This window comes from Cannabis sativa, chromosome X (assembly GCF_029168945.1).
Source record: "Cannabis sativa cultivar Pink pepper isolate KNU-18-1 chromosome X, ASM2916894v1, whole genome shotgun sequence".
Taxonomy (NCBI): domain Eukaryota; kingdom Viridiplantae; phylum Streptophyta; class Magnoliopsida; order Rosales; family Cannabaceae; genus Cannabis; species Cannabis sativa.
Window position 1 is genome coordinate 70,981,713 of NC_083610.1, and position 17,119 is coordinate 70,998,831.

The following is a 17,119-nucleotide window of genomic DNA, read 5'->3' on the forward strand; positions in this document are numbered from 1 at the left end:
TGAAATCATGGAAGCAAAACTTCCCAAATTATAGAATCATTTTGCTTTGTACTTCTTCTTTTAATTTTTAGCTATTAAGTATCAAATAAACCTAGACATTGTACACGTGGCATGATTTCATTAATCCACATAGTTTTATTTATTTAAATATTATATATAAAAATAATAAAAAATTAATAAAAATTAAAAAATAATTATTTTTTTACTTTTCTTTTTTATTTTTTTTTTCTCTTCTTCTTTCCAGTGTTCCTCATCCTACAACACCATCATCATAACTAACTAACATTATCTTGACCACCACTATCACCACCAGCACCCACCGAAACCACCACTGTCGACCAACACCATCGTAGCAGCTTAGTTTTCAAACCCAAATCACAAAAAATATATATATAATAAATAAAAATCAAATAAACCCAAATTCAAGAAATAAACACGCTTATATATATAGATCTGAAAACTCCAAATTTAGGTCTGAAAAACTTATAAATTGAGCAATAATGGTGGGGCTTCAAGAAGGGTTTCATGGGTATCGAGAAGAAGAAAAGGAGGACGAGAGAGTGAGATCAGAGTGGCAGGCATGTATATCGTGCTTAGAAGCTCAGTCAATGCCAGAGTCAACCCTAACCCAACGAGGTTCCTTCCAGGTCTCTGTCAACATCATACCGCACCCAGCTCACTTGAAGGGCCCTAACTCCGAAGCCCAGGTCTTCGAATCTCTGCTTGAGTTGAACCCAGGACCCCTAAAGTTAAGAGACGCAACGAACCAGCAAAAAAATCTTAGACTCCCCTTTTGGGCTTTCATAACTAATAAAGCGTAAAAGAAAGGAGTCTCGGTATTCGTTCTGACTTCCGCTCGCAAAGGAACAAGATCTAGATTTGACTAGGGCGAGCGCAGTTTACTATGCGAGTGGACTTTTCCCTAAAACCTTTATTGAAGAAAGCGCTCTTGCCTTCAACTCAAAACAGAACGTTCCTTCCGCAACGCGAGGCCCTGGGTTAAAACACTTATTCGACTTTTCAGTGGTAATATATCTTGGCTTTTGAATTTGAATATCTTGCTTGGGTGATGAATTTGATAATATAAAGGCTTTTGAGACAATACGATATGAGAATGACATTTTCTTCTCTGCCTTCTCATCTCCAAAGGCCTTTAGAGAGATAGCATCCCTTTCCTTCGAGAGCTCTTTTGGTTTCCCAAGGATAGTGGTAGCTGGGGCAAAGCCCACTTTCCTCGCTCGGCGAATGAGAGAGAAACTCATAGGAAAAAACACATTCTCTCTTTGCGAGGTCTGAAAGTGGAGGGGAGATAGGAGTGGGGTACGCTCACTTCTACATTTTTGTTTAGGTTATCGAGATTATCAATCGCTCTTTTTAGTGGGGAGGAATAGTGCATGAATGGCGGTTCTCAGACGAGGGAATCCTTCCTCTCTAACTAAATAATAGGCTAGAATGCTTCTATCAATAGAGCTTTCACGTCTGCACATAGAATCGTTTTTTTTTTTTTGCCTAAACATTTTGAAAACCCATATCATGGGCAGTTGGATCGGAATCCGTGTGAAGTTCGTATCCAACATTAATTTCCCTCTCCTCCTCAAAATATTCAGAGACATATTGCTCTTCATGTTCTGTTGTTTCCTCATAAGTCAGCCTATATGGGGATCTTTAGCCGAAATGGTTCGTGTAGTTTTCTTTGTATGAACCAATTTTAGCATGGGTGGAGGGAGATGCTTCTTGGCATGTTTTGCAATTGTGATAGCTATCTCTACGTGCGTGAAGTTCTTTTTCAAAGATGTTGGACGACCAATGGGCTCTGGAGAATTTCTTGAGACTTCCCACTCAGAGAAACTTAACGAAGAAGGTGACCCATTTGAAGAATGGAACAATTCTACTACACGAAGTCTCGACTAATCCTCGAATAGTAGTTGGAGCATGCCGTTGTCTATCCAGTTATCATCTCCCCAGAATTCACCTAGATTCATCTACAAAAGGAGGAAGATAGAGAGGCGAGGAACCGAACAGGTTTAAAATGCTTTTTCAAGAAAAATAATCTAAATACTCCAACCAGATAGGAGAAAAGGGATCTAATTTGGAAAAATTCATCCTTTTGACAAGATTCCTGAGAAAGAGAAATTTAAGGGTTTTAAGAACCCCATAAGATCAGAAGAGCCAAATATAAAGACAAGATAAAAATTTCACACATAAAAATTTGTCACGAATCAAGACAACCTATACAGTCAGCATTCGAGTTTATTTCGTTCAAATAAATTCAAAGACAGAGAATCTAACAGTAAGAAATTCAATAAAACCCAGCAGTAGTCATAGAACATATATAAACAGAAATAGAGAAATTCAAGAAGAAATAACTTACTCATTGGTTCATAGTTTGGTTGAAAATCATTGATGAGATGGTTATTACAGGGATAACAAACTCAAATGGCTCAAAAATTACACTTTCTATTTGCTTTGAAAAATTTCGAATGGCTAAAAATATCGTGAATCATCATTTTTTAGTCCATTTATAAAGTTATCGAGGGGAATAATCATCATCAAATTCAAAGTATCTCGTCTCCCCTAAAAAGATTTGATTATTATAGGGGTGTGTAGCCGCCAGCGCACGATCTCCCATGTATAGTTTTTAAGGCAGAGCATTTAAATGCCAAAAAGTAAAGAGGCAGGGAAAAATTTTAAACCCTCGGGCATGGCTAAAGTCACGTCCAGGTTGGCACGTGGGTACATACACGTGTCACCTAGCCGAGTGGTGTGGAAACCTTTGAAGTCCCTGACGACCAGTAATCCCCACGCGAACTTGGGGGGCAAATGTTATCTCAAAATTCACACTGATAATGTGCACTCAGCAAGGTGACACATGGCTGACATAATTGAACTTGGGAAAAGTATATCTCCCAATTATACCGATGGGTTAGCATGAAGTTGAATTAGTCAAAGTCTGACCCTTGACAACAATCATCTGAGCAGAGCCGAGACTAAGTAAAATACCGAGTAGACTTAACATGTCGAACAGCTCTAATGGTCGACCAAAGGCATGCGCTGAGTGAAGATCTTTCATAGATTTCTTCATTAATTGTTTCCTCAAATGTAGCTCAATTAAATATTTATTTTCGTAGGATTCGCTGATTAGACTGAGATAATGGTGGGATTTCAGATTTAACTCCTTGATTTTTTCTCTTTAATATCAGGAATTATATTTAATATCTCCTATAATTTAACAACTTATTTAATTTCACTTTTCCTATAAATAGTGAAACTATTTCACTATTCAGGGGACCTTTTTTCCCATTCTAAAAGAGCAGACACTCTGCAAAAATATTTGTACACTTTTCAAGAGCTATTCAAAAACTCACCTGGTCGACCTTGTGATCTTGATAGTTCTTCATAGTAATACAACAAAAAGGGGAGTAGACTATTACCATAATCAGGGGTTGAACCTCTGTAAATATTGTGTGTTATTTATTGTTCTTATTCTATTATTAATTACTTTACAAACAATGTCGCTTTAAAAACTTTGTGTTGTTGGCTAAAAGCGAGGTCAACAGGCTTCATTGTCAAAGCGACAGAGAAAGATGGAGCGGGAAAAATTAGAGACATGGTGGCTCACGGTGGTCGCTGGGGTCAGGTGAGAAAGAGTGGAGGCGGTCGAGTGGGTTGGTGGGTGAGAGCTTGGGTCAAACGGAGATGGAAGGGGCCAAGTTGAGATTAAGTGGGGTGGTTCTAGAGTTGAGGCTAGGAGGAAGAAGACGAAGGGGAAGGGTCGTCTGATCGATATTTGGGATTTGAGTTTATTTTTTGGTGGGAAATGAGGGAAATAAGTTATGAAGTTTAATATTTGGGGTTATAATTAGCGTCGGTTAGCAATAAATGTTCACCACTTTAGCATCGGTGGAAACGCATAGGTGGTTTGCGTCAAATGCTAACTAACGCAAAATGTGTGTGTGTGAATATATATCAAATTTTATTTTTAGCGTTAGTTTTTATTTTAGTGTAAGAGGTAGAACTGACACAAATAATAATTAATTTGCATTGGTAAGCAAAAGAGCGATGGTTGACTTTTACGTCAGTCAACTAGTTTGAAGAGACGCGTTGACCAACGCAAAAAGTCATTTTTGTAATAGTGCATGCTTGGCTGAAACTCAACATAAATACTGCCTATGATATTGCAAACAACAAGATAGGCATAAGTACAATTGTGCGAGATAGTTTAGGTACTGTTGTAGCTGCCTTATCTAAACCAATTGTCGGGAATTTGAGGCCAGTGGCGGACCCAATGAAGGATAAGGTGGGGCTCTTGCCTATGCTCATTTTTTTTTCTTAATGTAAACAAAAGAATAAATTTAATTATGTAGAATAGAATAGATGTTCGCCCTTCGAAATAAACATATATAGTTACATTTGTGTATTATATTACTGTTATATTTTGCTCGTGCTTGAATCAAATCCTAGGTTTGTGAGTATTTGCGGCCACAAGAAATGGAAACTAAAGCAATTTTCGGTATTCTTTGTTGGGCTTCTCAAATTGAGCTTCTTTCACTTATGTTGAAACTGATGCACTCTTAGTTTCAACACCGATCAATACACATTTTATTGTTATTTCTTCTTGTAATGATTTAATAGCAGATGTTATAAGTCTCTTATTCTCTTTCTTTTAAGTTGTTGTTTCTCATGTTCGCAGAGACGCTAATAGTGATGCTCATGACAAAGCATGTTTTAGAGTTGGATAGTAATTTTATTTGGTTGGAGAAAATACATTCACCAATCTTTTATGTTATTGTTATTGTAAACGAATCTTTTTAATTTATGATCACAGATCTTTTTCTGAAAAAAAAAAATAAAAAAATGAAGGTGCATGAGTGACTGTGATATACGAAAATTAAAGTTAGTAACTTTAAGCAGCGTGTAAGTGGAGCGTATACATTACTACCAACAAAATAGGGAGCGCATGCTACATTCAGTAACCGCTCTCTATTTTCTTTCCTGCATAAAGGGTAAAAAGAAAAATGGGAAAGATATTAATTATCTTTTCTGGTCAAAGCTATGAATGTGAAGAAGGTACACATGTCCCAAGTCACTTTAAACAGAATTAGCCAAAATGTTACAGCTAGCTTTAGACCCAAAGAATTTTTATATAATAATAAATATGCCGCTCTTGAGAATAGAATTAATAAAGAGGCGAAAATAAAATGAAATTGAATAATGGAGATTTTAACCAAGTTATTTTAGATTTTAAACCGGCCTGTTGTATAAAATGGAAGATATCTTCTAGGTATTATTAGGACTTTCTGAACTGTTGACTCCAGCTTCTGTCTCTGTGGAAGCATGTTGCTGACTCTGTGAATCTGCCAAGTAGACACCAAAATTCAATTTCCCTTACATATTTATAAATTCTTTTTCGTTAATTACCAAAACATTGTGGGGTCTATATTAATTAATAATATATAGAAAAAGTAACTTCTTAAGAACCATTGTTTAGGTTCATCTAGAAATCCAATACATATTTATACATATCATTATTATTATGATTAACAAATATATACCTAAATGATAAATATTGTCAATTCTTAAACTTTTTTAGTATAAGTACTTGTTGATGTGTTTTTCAATCAATTACGCATTAATGTTATTGATCGCATCATGTTCAACTTTTTTTTTTTTTTTGTGTTTCCTTCTCTCTGTTAATAATTTTCACTACCAAAATCAATGATAACAAACTATCATGACATTGCGGGAAGAAATATATAATAGATAATTATAAATGATGATCAACAAGCAGGCCGGTATGAGAATTTAAGATTATTGAGAAATGTCAAATGGTTAGTTAGATGGTCCTGCGTGTTTTTATTACACATGCATCATCACTATCATGATCAGTTCAGTTCTGCCACACACCATGTTTCCACATATTAAATTTTTAACTTAACCTTAGAACAATATATTTACATGCTGTAAACTGTCTCAAGAAAAGTAAGCTTGTATAGCTCTAGAAAAAAGTGGTATAATCTATATATCACCTCATGTTCTAATTTAGAGAACAATTAAATACCAAAAGTCACATGCATTTTTAGTTGTTCCTTGCTATTATTAGGAGTAGTGTGAAAACATGATGAGATTTTATATGTTTTTAGTGTCATTGAATAATTAATTGAAACTAAGAGTTGTTATTTGAGTGAATAATATTGCAAACTCGATACTATATATATATATATATATATATATATATATATATTCTTCCTCTTCTGATCATCTTAACCATCTACTAAAAATTGAAATTAAATATGGATATTGATTAGTTATACTTATTAGCCCGTAGTACTAGGCATGGAGAAATATATATGGGTATACATAAATATATTATAATTATTAGTGGAATTATTTATTAAGATGTGGGCCGGGAGAGAGGGGCAGCAACCAAGTCGACCCAGCTAGGATGTATTGAGAATCTACCAAACATATATTATCATCTTCTCATAAACACTGCTCAAACCACATGCAGTCACTATTAGTTTACTCTCTCTATGCTTGTCTGTCACTACTTTCCAGTGTTTGACCTATTACCCTGGTCACACCCCATATAACCCCAGACAGCTCATTTCACATGGCATCTGGCCCCACTCACTATCTTATACACCCAAAAATTTCCTCCTATACTTAATAATTTTACATGATTGTGTTATATCATCTATTATAACTACTATATATATATATATGTGTGTCTGTATATATGATGCATTATTGTTGTGCCATAAAAAAAACATTAATTATATATTCAATAATAGTAATCATTACCAGTGGGAGAAGAGGCAAAAGGATGCCTTGGTTGGTGTTGTGATTGATTAGGGTAGCCAGATGAGTACGATGCAATATTAGTTTCCATGTGATGAGCTGGATAGTAGACATATGAAGGTGGTCCGGCAACCATTCGCTGCTGCTGCGGCGGTGTCGAAAATGATGGTCCTCTTGTTGGTTGATGATGAGGTTGAGGTTGAGGTTGAGGTTGATAAGAATAGCCATAGTAATATGGAGCATTCATGGCCGAAGATGATGGCGTTCCGTACAACTGATTATAGTACTGTGCTTGTTGATATTGCGTGTTATATAGTGCCTGTAGTTGTGTGACAATTCAATGATAATACCCTTTAGCATAATAGTAACATACATTTGTTTTCTTTTCCTTTTTAATATTTTGACAATAATTCTAAAGAGAGAGTTAACTATATATTACTTGCTGGTATCCATAATCAGCTGGAGTGTAGGTCGGGTAGCTGCAGAGATAAAAATAAATTAATGAAATTGATGAGTGCGCATTCGTACATATAAAACTTTAGTTATGTATAGCTGTTTTCATTGTATATTAAGAAAAAAAGAAAGAAAGAGAAAGGTAGATATATATATATATACTAGGTAATTGTTACGTGTCAAGCCACGTAGTGTTAGTTTTATTTAATATTTTAGTTTTTTATTTTAATTAATAATTAAAATAGTATAATTATTTGAACGATTTGTTTTATAAAAATAAAATATGTGTGAGTATATTTAGTAAGTAAAACATAATTGTGTTATAATAATGTATGTTATTAATAGTAAAATGTACATTAATCTTCTAATTGAAAAAAGTTCTATTATCTCATTTCATATCTAATAATAGCTACACAACTATATATTTATAGACTTTCACATTCTTTGCAAATTACTAATAAGCACCAATAATATTTTCATATTCTAATATTTTTCAACTTTCTCCTCTTGGTGGTAAAATTAAAAATAAAATTAAAAATAAGCACAAACATATAAGGTAAATACTAATTACAGCCTATTTCATCTTTTTTTTTTATTATTATTTTTTTAAGCCCAAGCCCAAAAATCTCTAACCAACACAATCAATCTTCTTTTATATTATCTTTTCTAGATATTTTATTTATATTTTTCTTTTTTAAAAAATAAATAAAAAAATTATTAATATTCTCCCAAGATAGGTTTGTTAGAGAGATATGTGGCTAACATGATTTTTTTAATTTAAAAAGAGATTATTAATATTTAAAAGATTGTTTATTTAAAAGATTGTTTAATTTTTTGGGTTTAATTATTGGGTTTATTTTTTAACGAGAGATCAAACCTAATCGTTAAATTTAACAGAATATTCTTTTATTTTTTAAGTATATTCTGTTAAACCAAGAAATGCAGTTACATAGGCACTTTTAATATATAAAGATATAACTATACAAGTATGAAGATATTATATTAAAAAAATACTTTTTTTTAATGGTGGTGATCAGTGAATAACTGCAGCCACTGACAACATTGATAAACGTGAGATAAGAGTGTCTTCATTTGTTGTACATATAATATTCTACATTTAGAATAACATATATAAGGATAATTGAATATTGAACGTTGCTATTTGGCTACGTTTTGTGATGCTTTACGTTTTGTAACTGATCAAAACTACAAAAAGAAATATTAGAGGTTAATTTATAACATAATAATTAATCATAGAGGAAAAAAAAAAGGATATTGAGATGTATAAAGATGAGGACCACTCTCAATATCATTCTTTATTTTCATTTTTCCCACTAAGATCGTTAGACCTAATGACCATTGACTTTTAAATTACTTATGTGTACAAATATTAGTTTTGCTTTAGAATCACTTTAAAATGCTCCTTTTCTTTTTAATGGTCAATCGATTTTGATTGGTACGGTCTTTCTATTGCTACATGTAACTTAATCTATACATCTCTCTGTCTTATCTCCTAGAAATTAAAATCTAAATTTAGAGAAGTTTTATCTACATATTAGCTATAGCTAAGAATTAATATTGGATATATATATATACGTGTGTACATATAATATATATATCCACAATTAAGCGGGTCCATCGAATGTACACAGAGCTGTACCAACATATATAGCACACATGTATGACTCTATCCAATAATTAGGACACCATAAGCAAACCCCACCTCTCTCTATTACCCCATGTCAATTTCTTGTGATTTATAATTGCTACCTTAATAAAGCTACATACCAACTGTGTACTTTGAAAAAAAAAAAAGAAAAATTATGCAACCTATATAGGAAATGACATTGATTGATCAAAGTCTAATTTCCCATATATTTTAACTCTGGTTTTAGTTAATCATTAGTATTTTAAATGGATGAGTTTAACCTGTTGAAATTAATAAACAAAATTTAGCATGAGGTCACGTGCGTTGGCCAAGCCAAACAGGGAGCTGAGTCAGCTGAAGACCAATTGAGGCCACGTCACTATTACTAATAATTAATTTTATTTATTATTATATAATATTGAATTAACAATTTATTTAGGTACTTATTGAGGCTTACTTACCCGTATGGTTGATAAACTAGAGAAGGTGGAGGTGGTGGTGGTGGTGGCGGTAATGTTGGTGGAACTCCACTATAGGTTGGTATAGCATTTTGTGGTGACCCTCCTTGAAAGGGACTCCCACCTTGACTATTTCTTCCTGCTCCATTACAAATATAAATATATATATATATATATTAACATCTAATTAAATATAACGGTTACAATTAGGAAGGGATATTCTAATATCTCTAACAAATATTTAATAAATTAATTAAGATTATTTTCGATATCCGTAAAAGTTGTAAAATATCTCAAAAAGTTGCAAATTGATCCTATCATATCAGCCATAATAATAAAAGTTAGAAATAAAGAAAGACAATAATAATAATAAAATAAATAAATAAAGGAAGGACCTCGTGGGGGCGAAGGTCGGGGCCTCCCCAATGAAGCGATGTTACAATTGGCTCTTCTTCCGTCAATCACCGGATTTGGGTTCGCACATGCTCTTCTCGCCGATTCAGGGTCCCGGAAAGTCACCTACTTTTTCATATATATATATATATATATATGTATAACAATCGATCAACAACTCAAATCAAGTTATTAAATTTTGTTTTTTTTTTTTAAAGAGAGAATATATTTACTTACGAAACCGTATCCTTTAGATTTTCCGGTATTCTTATCAGTAATGATAACAGCCTCTAGAATATCCCCAAACTGCTCGAAATATCTATGCATTTCATCAGTGGGAGTCTCCCAAGCAAGACCACCAACGAAGACTTTTGTGAAAGTCGTGTCTCCGAACTGTGACCGAAAATGTGGGTGTGCCATAGATGACTGAGAACTTGGGCTTTAGGCGATTCGATAATAATAAAGATCAAAACTTTTGTGCTGCTGCTGCTGTTGCTTTGTTGCCTAAGCTGTGATGATAGTACTGTCGTTTATTATTAACACTAATAATAATAATAATAATATTCCATCAGCTACTACTGCTTTTTTTGGCTTGTGCTTCTCCTCCATATATGTGATTTTTGTGTTTAATGATAATAAGCTATGTACCACCTATCTTTTCTATCTATCTTCGAATACGATCCATGTAAGAGGTAGAGAAACCAAAAATAATATATGGGATATCTATAGTTAACGATGTTATTGTGTTGGTGTTTTATTTTGTTTGATGGGGTTAGCTGTTAGAAATATAGAGCTTGGAATTGGTTGGTTAAAAGAGAAATAAAAATAAATGGAACAATATATAAGAGAGAGAGAGAGGGGATCCGACAGCTGCAAACGATGATTTGCTGGATGTGAGGAAAGAGTGGGTGTGGGCTTTGTAATTCCGAATGACAGCTGCGTGACTAGCGCACTTGGAGTGTGTCCTCCTGTCTCTCCCCCATTAATATACTCTTCTTTCTCTCCCCACTCTCTCCAATCAACTCTTTTTCTTTTTTCTTTATTTGTTTTGATGTTTCAATTTTTTTTACTTAATTTTAATTATTTTAGGCTATTTACACAAATATAGAAAAACAATTATTTATTTATATATATAGCATGCAAATTTAATTGTATTAAATATAATTTTAAGAATAATTTAAAAATATGAGATAAATTATTATAGATTAAAAAGAATATCATAAAAAACTTAAAATTTTGTATATATATATATTTATATACATTTTACTTTTATATAATCGAAACAAGTTTTTTGATATAGTAATTATGAAAAAATTATTTTCTTAATGAAGAAACTTATAAAAATTAATTTTGTTAAAGCAATGAATTAAGAAACTAGTTACTTTTATGTAATTAAAATTAGTTTCTTAATGAAGAAACCATTTACAAATACCAAAACTCATATAAAGTTTGCTTATTATGAAACTAGTTTTTTAGCTTAAGAAATTGGTTTCTAGATTTCCAATTGCGACAGAATATGTTCGATTCTTTGGGGTTTTAGTGGTGGAGATCTCATATCCAGGGTCTTTGAGTTGTCGTTTGCTAATCGTTAAATGTGTCGTTGGTGAACGGAAGTCAGTAGCTAGGTGGATTGCTGAGGGATGATGCAGGTAGAGTACTTGAATGGAGGAGGAAAAATAACTTTGAGATTTTTTATTTTTTTTAAATAATTTATCTAAATATCAAATATGAGCTTTAAATATTAAGTTTACACATATATGACATAGAAAATATCATCAAATATTTTAAAAATTAAATATGTCATAAAAAGTGATCAAACCTAAAAGTACTATATTTTTGTAAGAAAATTTTAAAAAATCATATTAAGTGTAATTTCCTCATTATCTTATTCCCATCCCTTAAAATTTTTTTACAATCTTTTAGGATATACTTGGTTTGGATCAGAGAATTTTCTTAAACAAACTTTCCCCAAGCATGGTTGTCGTAGAACTCCTCATGAATTTCAGTAAGAAGTCGCGCAGCTTCTTCCTTTGTTACACATCTCAACAAAGGTAGAGAGAAACTCTGTCTGTATATTACTCCGTCTAATATTAGATATTGTGCAGCCTTTTTCATTATTTTCCGAGCTTCATTTCTGTCACTTGCAAGCTTTCCAATTTCGAGATAAGCTACTATTGGGGTCATCCAGGTAGGAGTATCATCTAGCATTTCAATTTCTTCCATGCAAATGATGCTTGGGTCTTTCAAAAATTGAATTGAGACCAATTTTTGTTGTCAGTTACAATTTTGCTTGCCAATAGTGATAAAGCATCCGCAGTTGCATTTTCCTCTCTTAGAATTCGTCTGATGGTGTATCCTTTAAACTGAGCTGGGAGGTCTTCAATTTTGCTTAGATATGTCATCATTTTTTCTCCCCGAGCCAGATATTCCCCAAAAATATGACTGAAAACCAGCTAACAATCATTATAAATATCCAGGTATTTAGCACGTATGTCCTGAGCAAGTTTTAGTCCAGCAATGAGTGCCTCATACTCTGCTACATTATTTGATGTTATGATTGTTGGGTTTTGTGCCCTAAATAAAACTCATTTCAATATATAATCAGATTTACTAATTAATAAAAGATCAGAAATCATTTTATGTTGCATGGTTCACATGATTTATTTTATAATTATATTTAACGTATAAATTCTATTAAGTCCAGAATATATATAAATATGTATATATTTGTTCATGATTATAGTGTCGTCAGCACAATGGAATATAATCATGATTATATGTTCAAAAGTTTTATTCTCATGATTTGTCAGTTTACTGGATTTAGACTGACAATATAATCATGTTGGAAATTTATTTTACCAGGATCTTAGATCTACTCACAAGTATGTTGTTTAAACACCCTAAATATGAACTTTCTAAAACGATAAATTAAGCACATATAAAGTTAAGAAAACCTTACATTGATGCAGCGGAATTAATGTCTCCTTCCACTCAGATCTCTAACCCTTGTATCCTTTCTGTAGCAGAGTATAATCAAGGTCTGAGCCCGAATGTCCTTCTTCTTCAAGTTTGATCCTTCACAGTCTTCCAATCTATGATTGAGTTACTGCTTGCTGTGTGTGGGCACTTACTCTTTCACTAGGGTTCGAAATTGATGAAGAAGAAAAGAGAAGAGGGATTTCGGCCAGGTATAGAAAGTGGGGAAGGCTCAGTTTTTCTGAAGAGAGAAAATTCTGTCAGATTACTAATGAAAGCATATGTTGTGACTGAGCCATCACTTTCTATTTATAGGCAACTACTAGGTTTAGGTTAGGAATTATTTGGCATTAAAATAATGAAAATATTAATTTGAAAAACCTCATTTAAGTGGCCGGCCAAGGTGTTATAGTGGGCCCCACTTGATTTAGCAGTTTTATCAAATTTTATCTCTATTTTCTCAAAAACGCCAATTTTCCAATTCTAACCTTTTAAATGCCAAAACTAATTATTTAATAACTAAAATAGATTATTAAATAATATTGTCATTTAATTTAATTATTAATTAGACATATAAAGTCCATTAATAAATAAATAAACCAAGAATCTCTTTTCTTTACAATTTCACCCCTGCTTAGTAAAATTCATAAAATTAGACATAGTCTAACTTTAGAATTATAATTGATCAATCACGAATCAATTAATGAGTCTTACAAGCAGAATATTCTCAACTAGAATGGGGACCATGGATCTATATGCTGAGCTTCCAATAAGTGAACCAAATTTACCAAGTAAATTCCTACTTATTAATTCTTCGTTGAATCCACTCTTAGAACTTAGAATTGCACTCTCAGACTTATATAGAGCATATTGTATGTTCCACGATATCAATATGCTATCTCATTTAACCATTGTTATAATCTTATTGTGATTTAAAGATCCTCTATATAGATGATCTACATCGAGATGGGATTTCTTTACCGTTCTCACCCCTCATTGTATTTTGCCCCTTAAAACACTTAGCTACCTGTAAATGGTGTTTAGTGATCTAATAATTAGTCAGTTAAACAAGAGCTCATCCATTTACTTTTATTTGCTAAGCTCGAAGGGAATCATCACTTGACTTCTATACACCAGTAGAAGCTATAGATTCCATATTTATGTTCAGCACTCCCACTCAATCATACTATCATGTTCCCAAAATATACGTATCACCCTGACCCAAAAGTAGGCTTAACTAATAAATCAAAGAACGTGAATAGCACTCCTGAGTTGAGCCTAAGCATATCAGGATTTAGATTCTTTTAATCTTAAGATCAACTAATGATATTGACTTGGAAAGATATATAACGTAAGTTTGTAATATCTTAACTTAGTTGCAATATCGGTCCAGTCCAATGTATACTCCATACATTCGAAACTAGTATACTTTACTAATGTCCTGGAAAGAACATAACACTTACTCCAAGTGTAAGTACACCATGGATCTATATTTAATTAAATAAGCTCCAGAAAGAATCTAGTTAGTTAAAATTCTATATTTAATTAAATACAAGAAAAATACAAATAGTTTGTCTAGAAATAATATCTAAACTGAAAGTGTTTTTCTTAAAATTAACTTTAAAATATTAAAATGAAAATAAATTTCATATATTTTAAAAGTTAATTATGTTGCTAATTCAATTTTATTAGGCCAAACTAATATAATTAACCTAGTACAGTTATTCAAATCAGGCAAATGGGCCTTCACAATTGGGGTAGTTCATGTGAGGGGGTGCTGGGTTCAGTATGTTGTACCCACTTCTATGGCTCCCAACTCTCACACAAGGCCCAAAAGAGAGGAATTTAACCTTAAAATAAATAACTGTTATTAATTGAATAGGTCCAATAACTAAATGGACCTAAATAAAATCTATCATGGTGTGACATTTTATTTAGCAACAACCTATATGCATCTAGATTAAAACAAAATAAACATATAGGCTCACACAGGCACACTTTGGATGGATCCTATCATGTTGCTAGGTCATACACAGATGAAAGAAGATTGTAAAATTTACCTGTTACAAATTATTAACTTGACCAAGGGAGCCATCAGATCATTAGATCTGGCAAAAAGTAACCATGGCTATTTGCAATCAAGTAATAATAGGTTTTGAAAACTTACACACAAGCTAAAACCACATACTCCTGCAACAAGGTTAGCTGGATAGTTGGAAGTAGGATTTATTTAATTTTAAATAAATAAATTTTGAAATTAATAATTAAATAAAAAAATATTTAATTAAAAAAAATAAATAATTTAATTTTCGAAAATAAAAAAAAAATAAAAAATAAATATTTATTTTCGAAAATAAAAAAAATATTAATATAAATTTCGAAATTATTTAAAAAAAATTATTTAAAATTAAACCTACAATTTTGAAAAATTAGGTTTCAACCAACCTAAATATCATTTCAAAATTTGCTAACTACTTTTAAAAAATTAAATGTTATTTTATAAATAAAAATTAGAAAAGATAAATTAAATATCTTTTTCAGATTTTAAATTTAATTTAAATAAATAAAATAACAAAATTTAAAAGTTAGCAAAATATCTTACATCTATTTAAAATTACATGATTATAGTTATCTTATTTTAAATTTAAATAAGGTCAAATTATTTAAAAAAGATTTAATTTAAAAATATTTAAAATCTGACCTTAAATTTAAAAATAAGATAAGATATAATCAAATTTAAAAATAAGATAGATAATTAAGCAATAAGATAGATATTTACTATTTTAAAATTCAAATTACACAAATATCTTGAATTAAATTTAAAAAAAATATTAAATTAATTCATAATGATAATTAGAATTGAATTAGGAATAATAAATCTATAAATACAAAACTACACAAAAAATCGGAAGTTAATTCCATGAAAGAGCATGAAAAATCGAAGAAAAACGAAAAAATTGCGAGCTGTACGGACAGTTTTCGCGATCGCAGGAAAATTTCAGCACAACTCCGATTTTTCTGAATCTTCAACAAATCATAACTAATTCAAATTAAATCGAAATTGAGTTCTGTAAAAAAGTAACTTGCTTAATTTTTTCCATACTATCCAATAAAAATAATTCCAGAAATAGATATTCAATTCTTTTTAACGAAAATTCACAAACACCAATCAATCATCAAATAACACTCAATACAACATGATACCATCCAAAAAACAAACAAACAATCGTTTTAAAGTCCAAATTTCATGCAAGTAAATCAATTACCATGGCTCTGATACCAGTTGTTGGAAATTTATTTTACCAGGATCTTAGATCTACTCACAAGTATGTTGTTTAAACACCCTAAATATGAACTTTCTAAAACGATAAATTAAACACATATAAAGTTAAGAAAACCTTACATTGATGCAGCGGAATTAATGTCTCCTTCCACTTAGATCTCTAACCCTTGTATCCTTTCTGCAGCAGAGTATAATCAAGATCTGAGCCTGAATGTCCTTCTTCTTCAAGTTTGATCCTTCACAGTCTTCCAATCTATGATTGAGTTACTGCTTGCTGTGTGTGGGCACTTACTCTCTCACTAAGGTTCGAAATTGATGAAGAAGAAAAGATAAGAGGGATTTCGGCCAGGTATAGAAAGTGGGGAAGGCTCAGTTTTTCTGAAGAGAGAAATTTCTGTCAGATTACTAATGAAAGCATATGTTGTGACTGAGCCATCACTTTCTATTTATAGGCAACTACTAGGTTTAGGTTAGGAATTATTTGGCATTAAAATAATGAAAATATTAATTTGAAAAACCTCATTTAAGTGGCCGGCCAAGGTGTTATAGTGGGCCCCACTTGATTTAGCAGTTTTATCAAATTTTATCTCTATTTTCTCAAAAACGTCAATTTTCCAATTCTAACCTTTTAAATGCCAAAACTAATTATTTAATAACTAAAATAGATTATTAAATAATATTGTCATTTAATTTAATTATTAATTAGACATATAAAGTCCATTAATAAATAAATAAACCTAGAATCTCTTTTCTTTACAATTTCACCCCTGCTTAGTAAAATTCATAAAATTAGACATAGTCTAACTTTAGAATTATAATTGATCAATCACGAATCAATTAATGAGTCTTACAAGCAGAATATTCTCAACTAGAATGGGGACCATGGATCTATATGCTGAGCTTCCAATAAGTGAACCAAATTTACCAAGTAAATTCCTACTTATTAATTCTTCGTTGAATCCACTCTTAGAACTTAGAATTGCACTCTCAGACTTATATAGAGCATATTGTATGTTCCACGATATCAATATGCTATCTCATTTAACCATTGTTATAATCTTATTGTGATTTAAAGATCATCTATATAGATGATCTACATCGAGATGGGAT

The 17,119-nt window shown here is 31.6% G+C and overlaps 1 protein-coding gene across 1 annotated transcript; it reads right to left on the reverse strand.

Annotated features, from left to right (window-relative positions):
• Nucleotides 1–5,016: 5,016 nt before the first annotated feature.
• LOC115698049 (uncharacterized) lies at nucleotides 5,017–10,769 on the reverse strand. The gene is made up of 6 exons (XM_030625237.2): nucleotides 9,988–10,769; nucleotides 9,753–9,876; nucleotides 9,361–9,496; nucleotides 7,238–7,277; nucleotides 6,802–7,117; nucleotides 5,017–5,354 (listed from the first exon to the last, which is right to left on the reverse strand). Exons 1-6 carry the CDS (start codon nucleotides 10,168–10,170, stop codon nucleotides 5,278–5,280), a joined length of 876 nt encoding a protein of 291 aa, XP_030481097.1. The 5' UTR covers nucleotides 10,171–10,769; the 3' UTR covers nucleotides 5,017–5,277.
• Nucleotides 10,770–17,119: the final 6,350 nt, after the last annotated feature.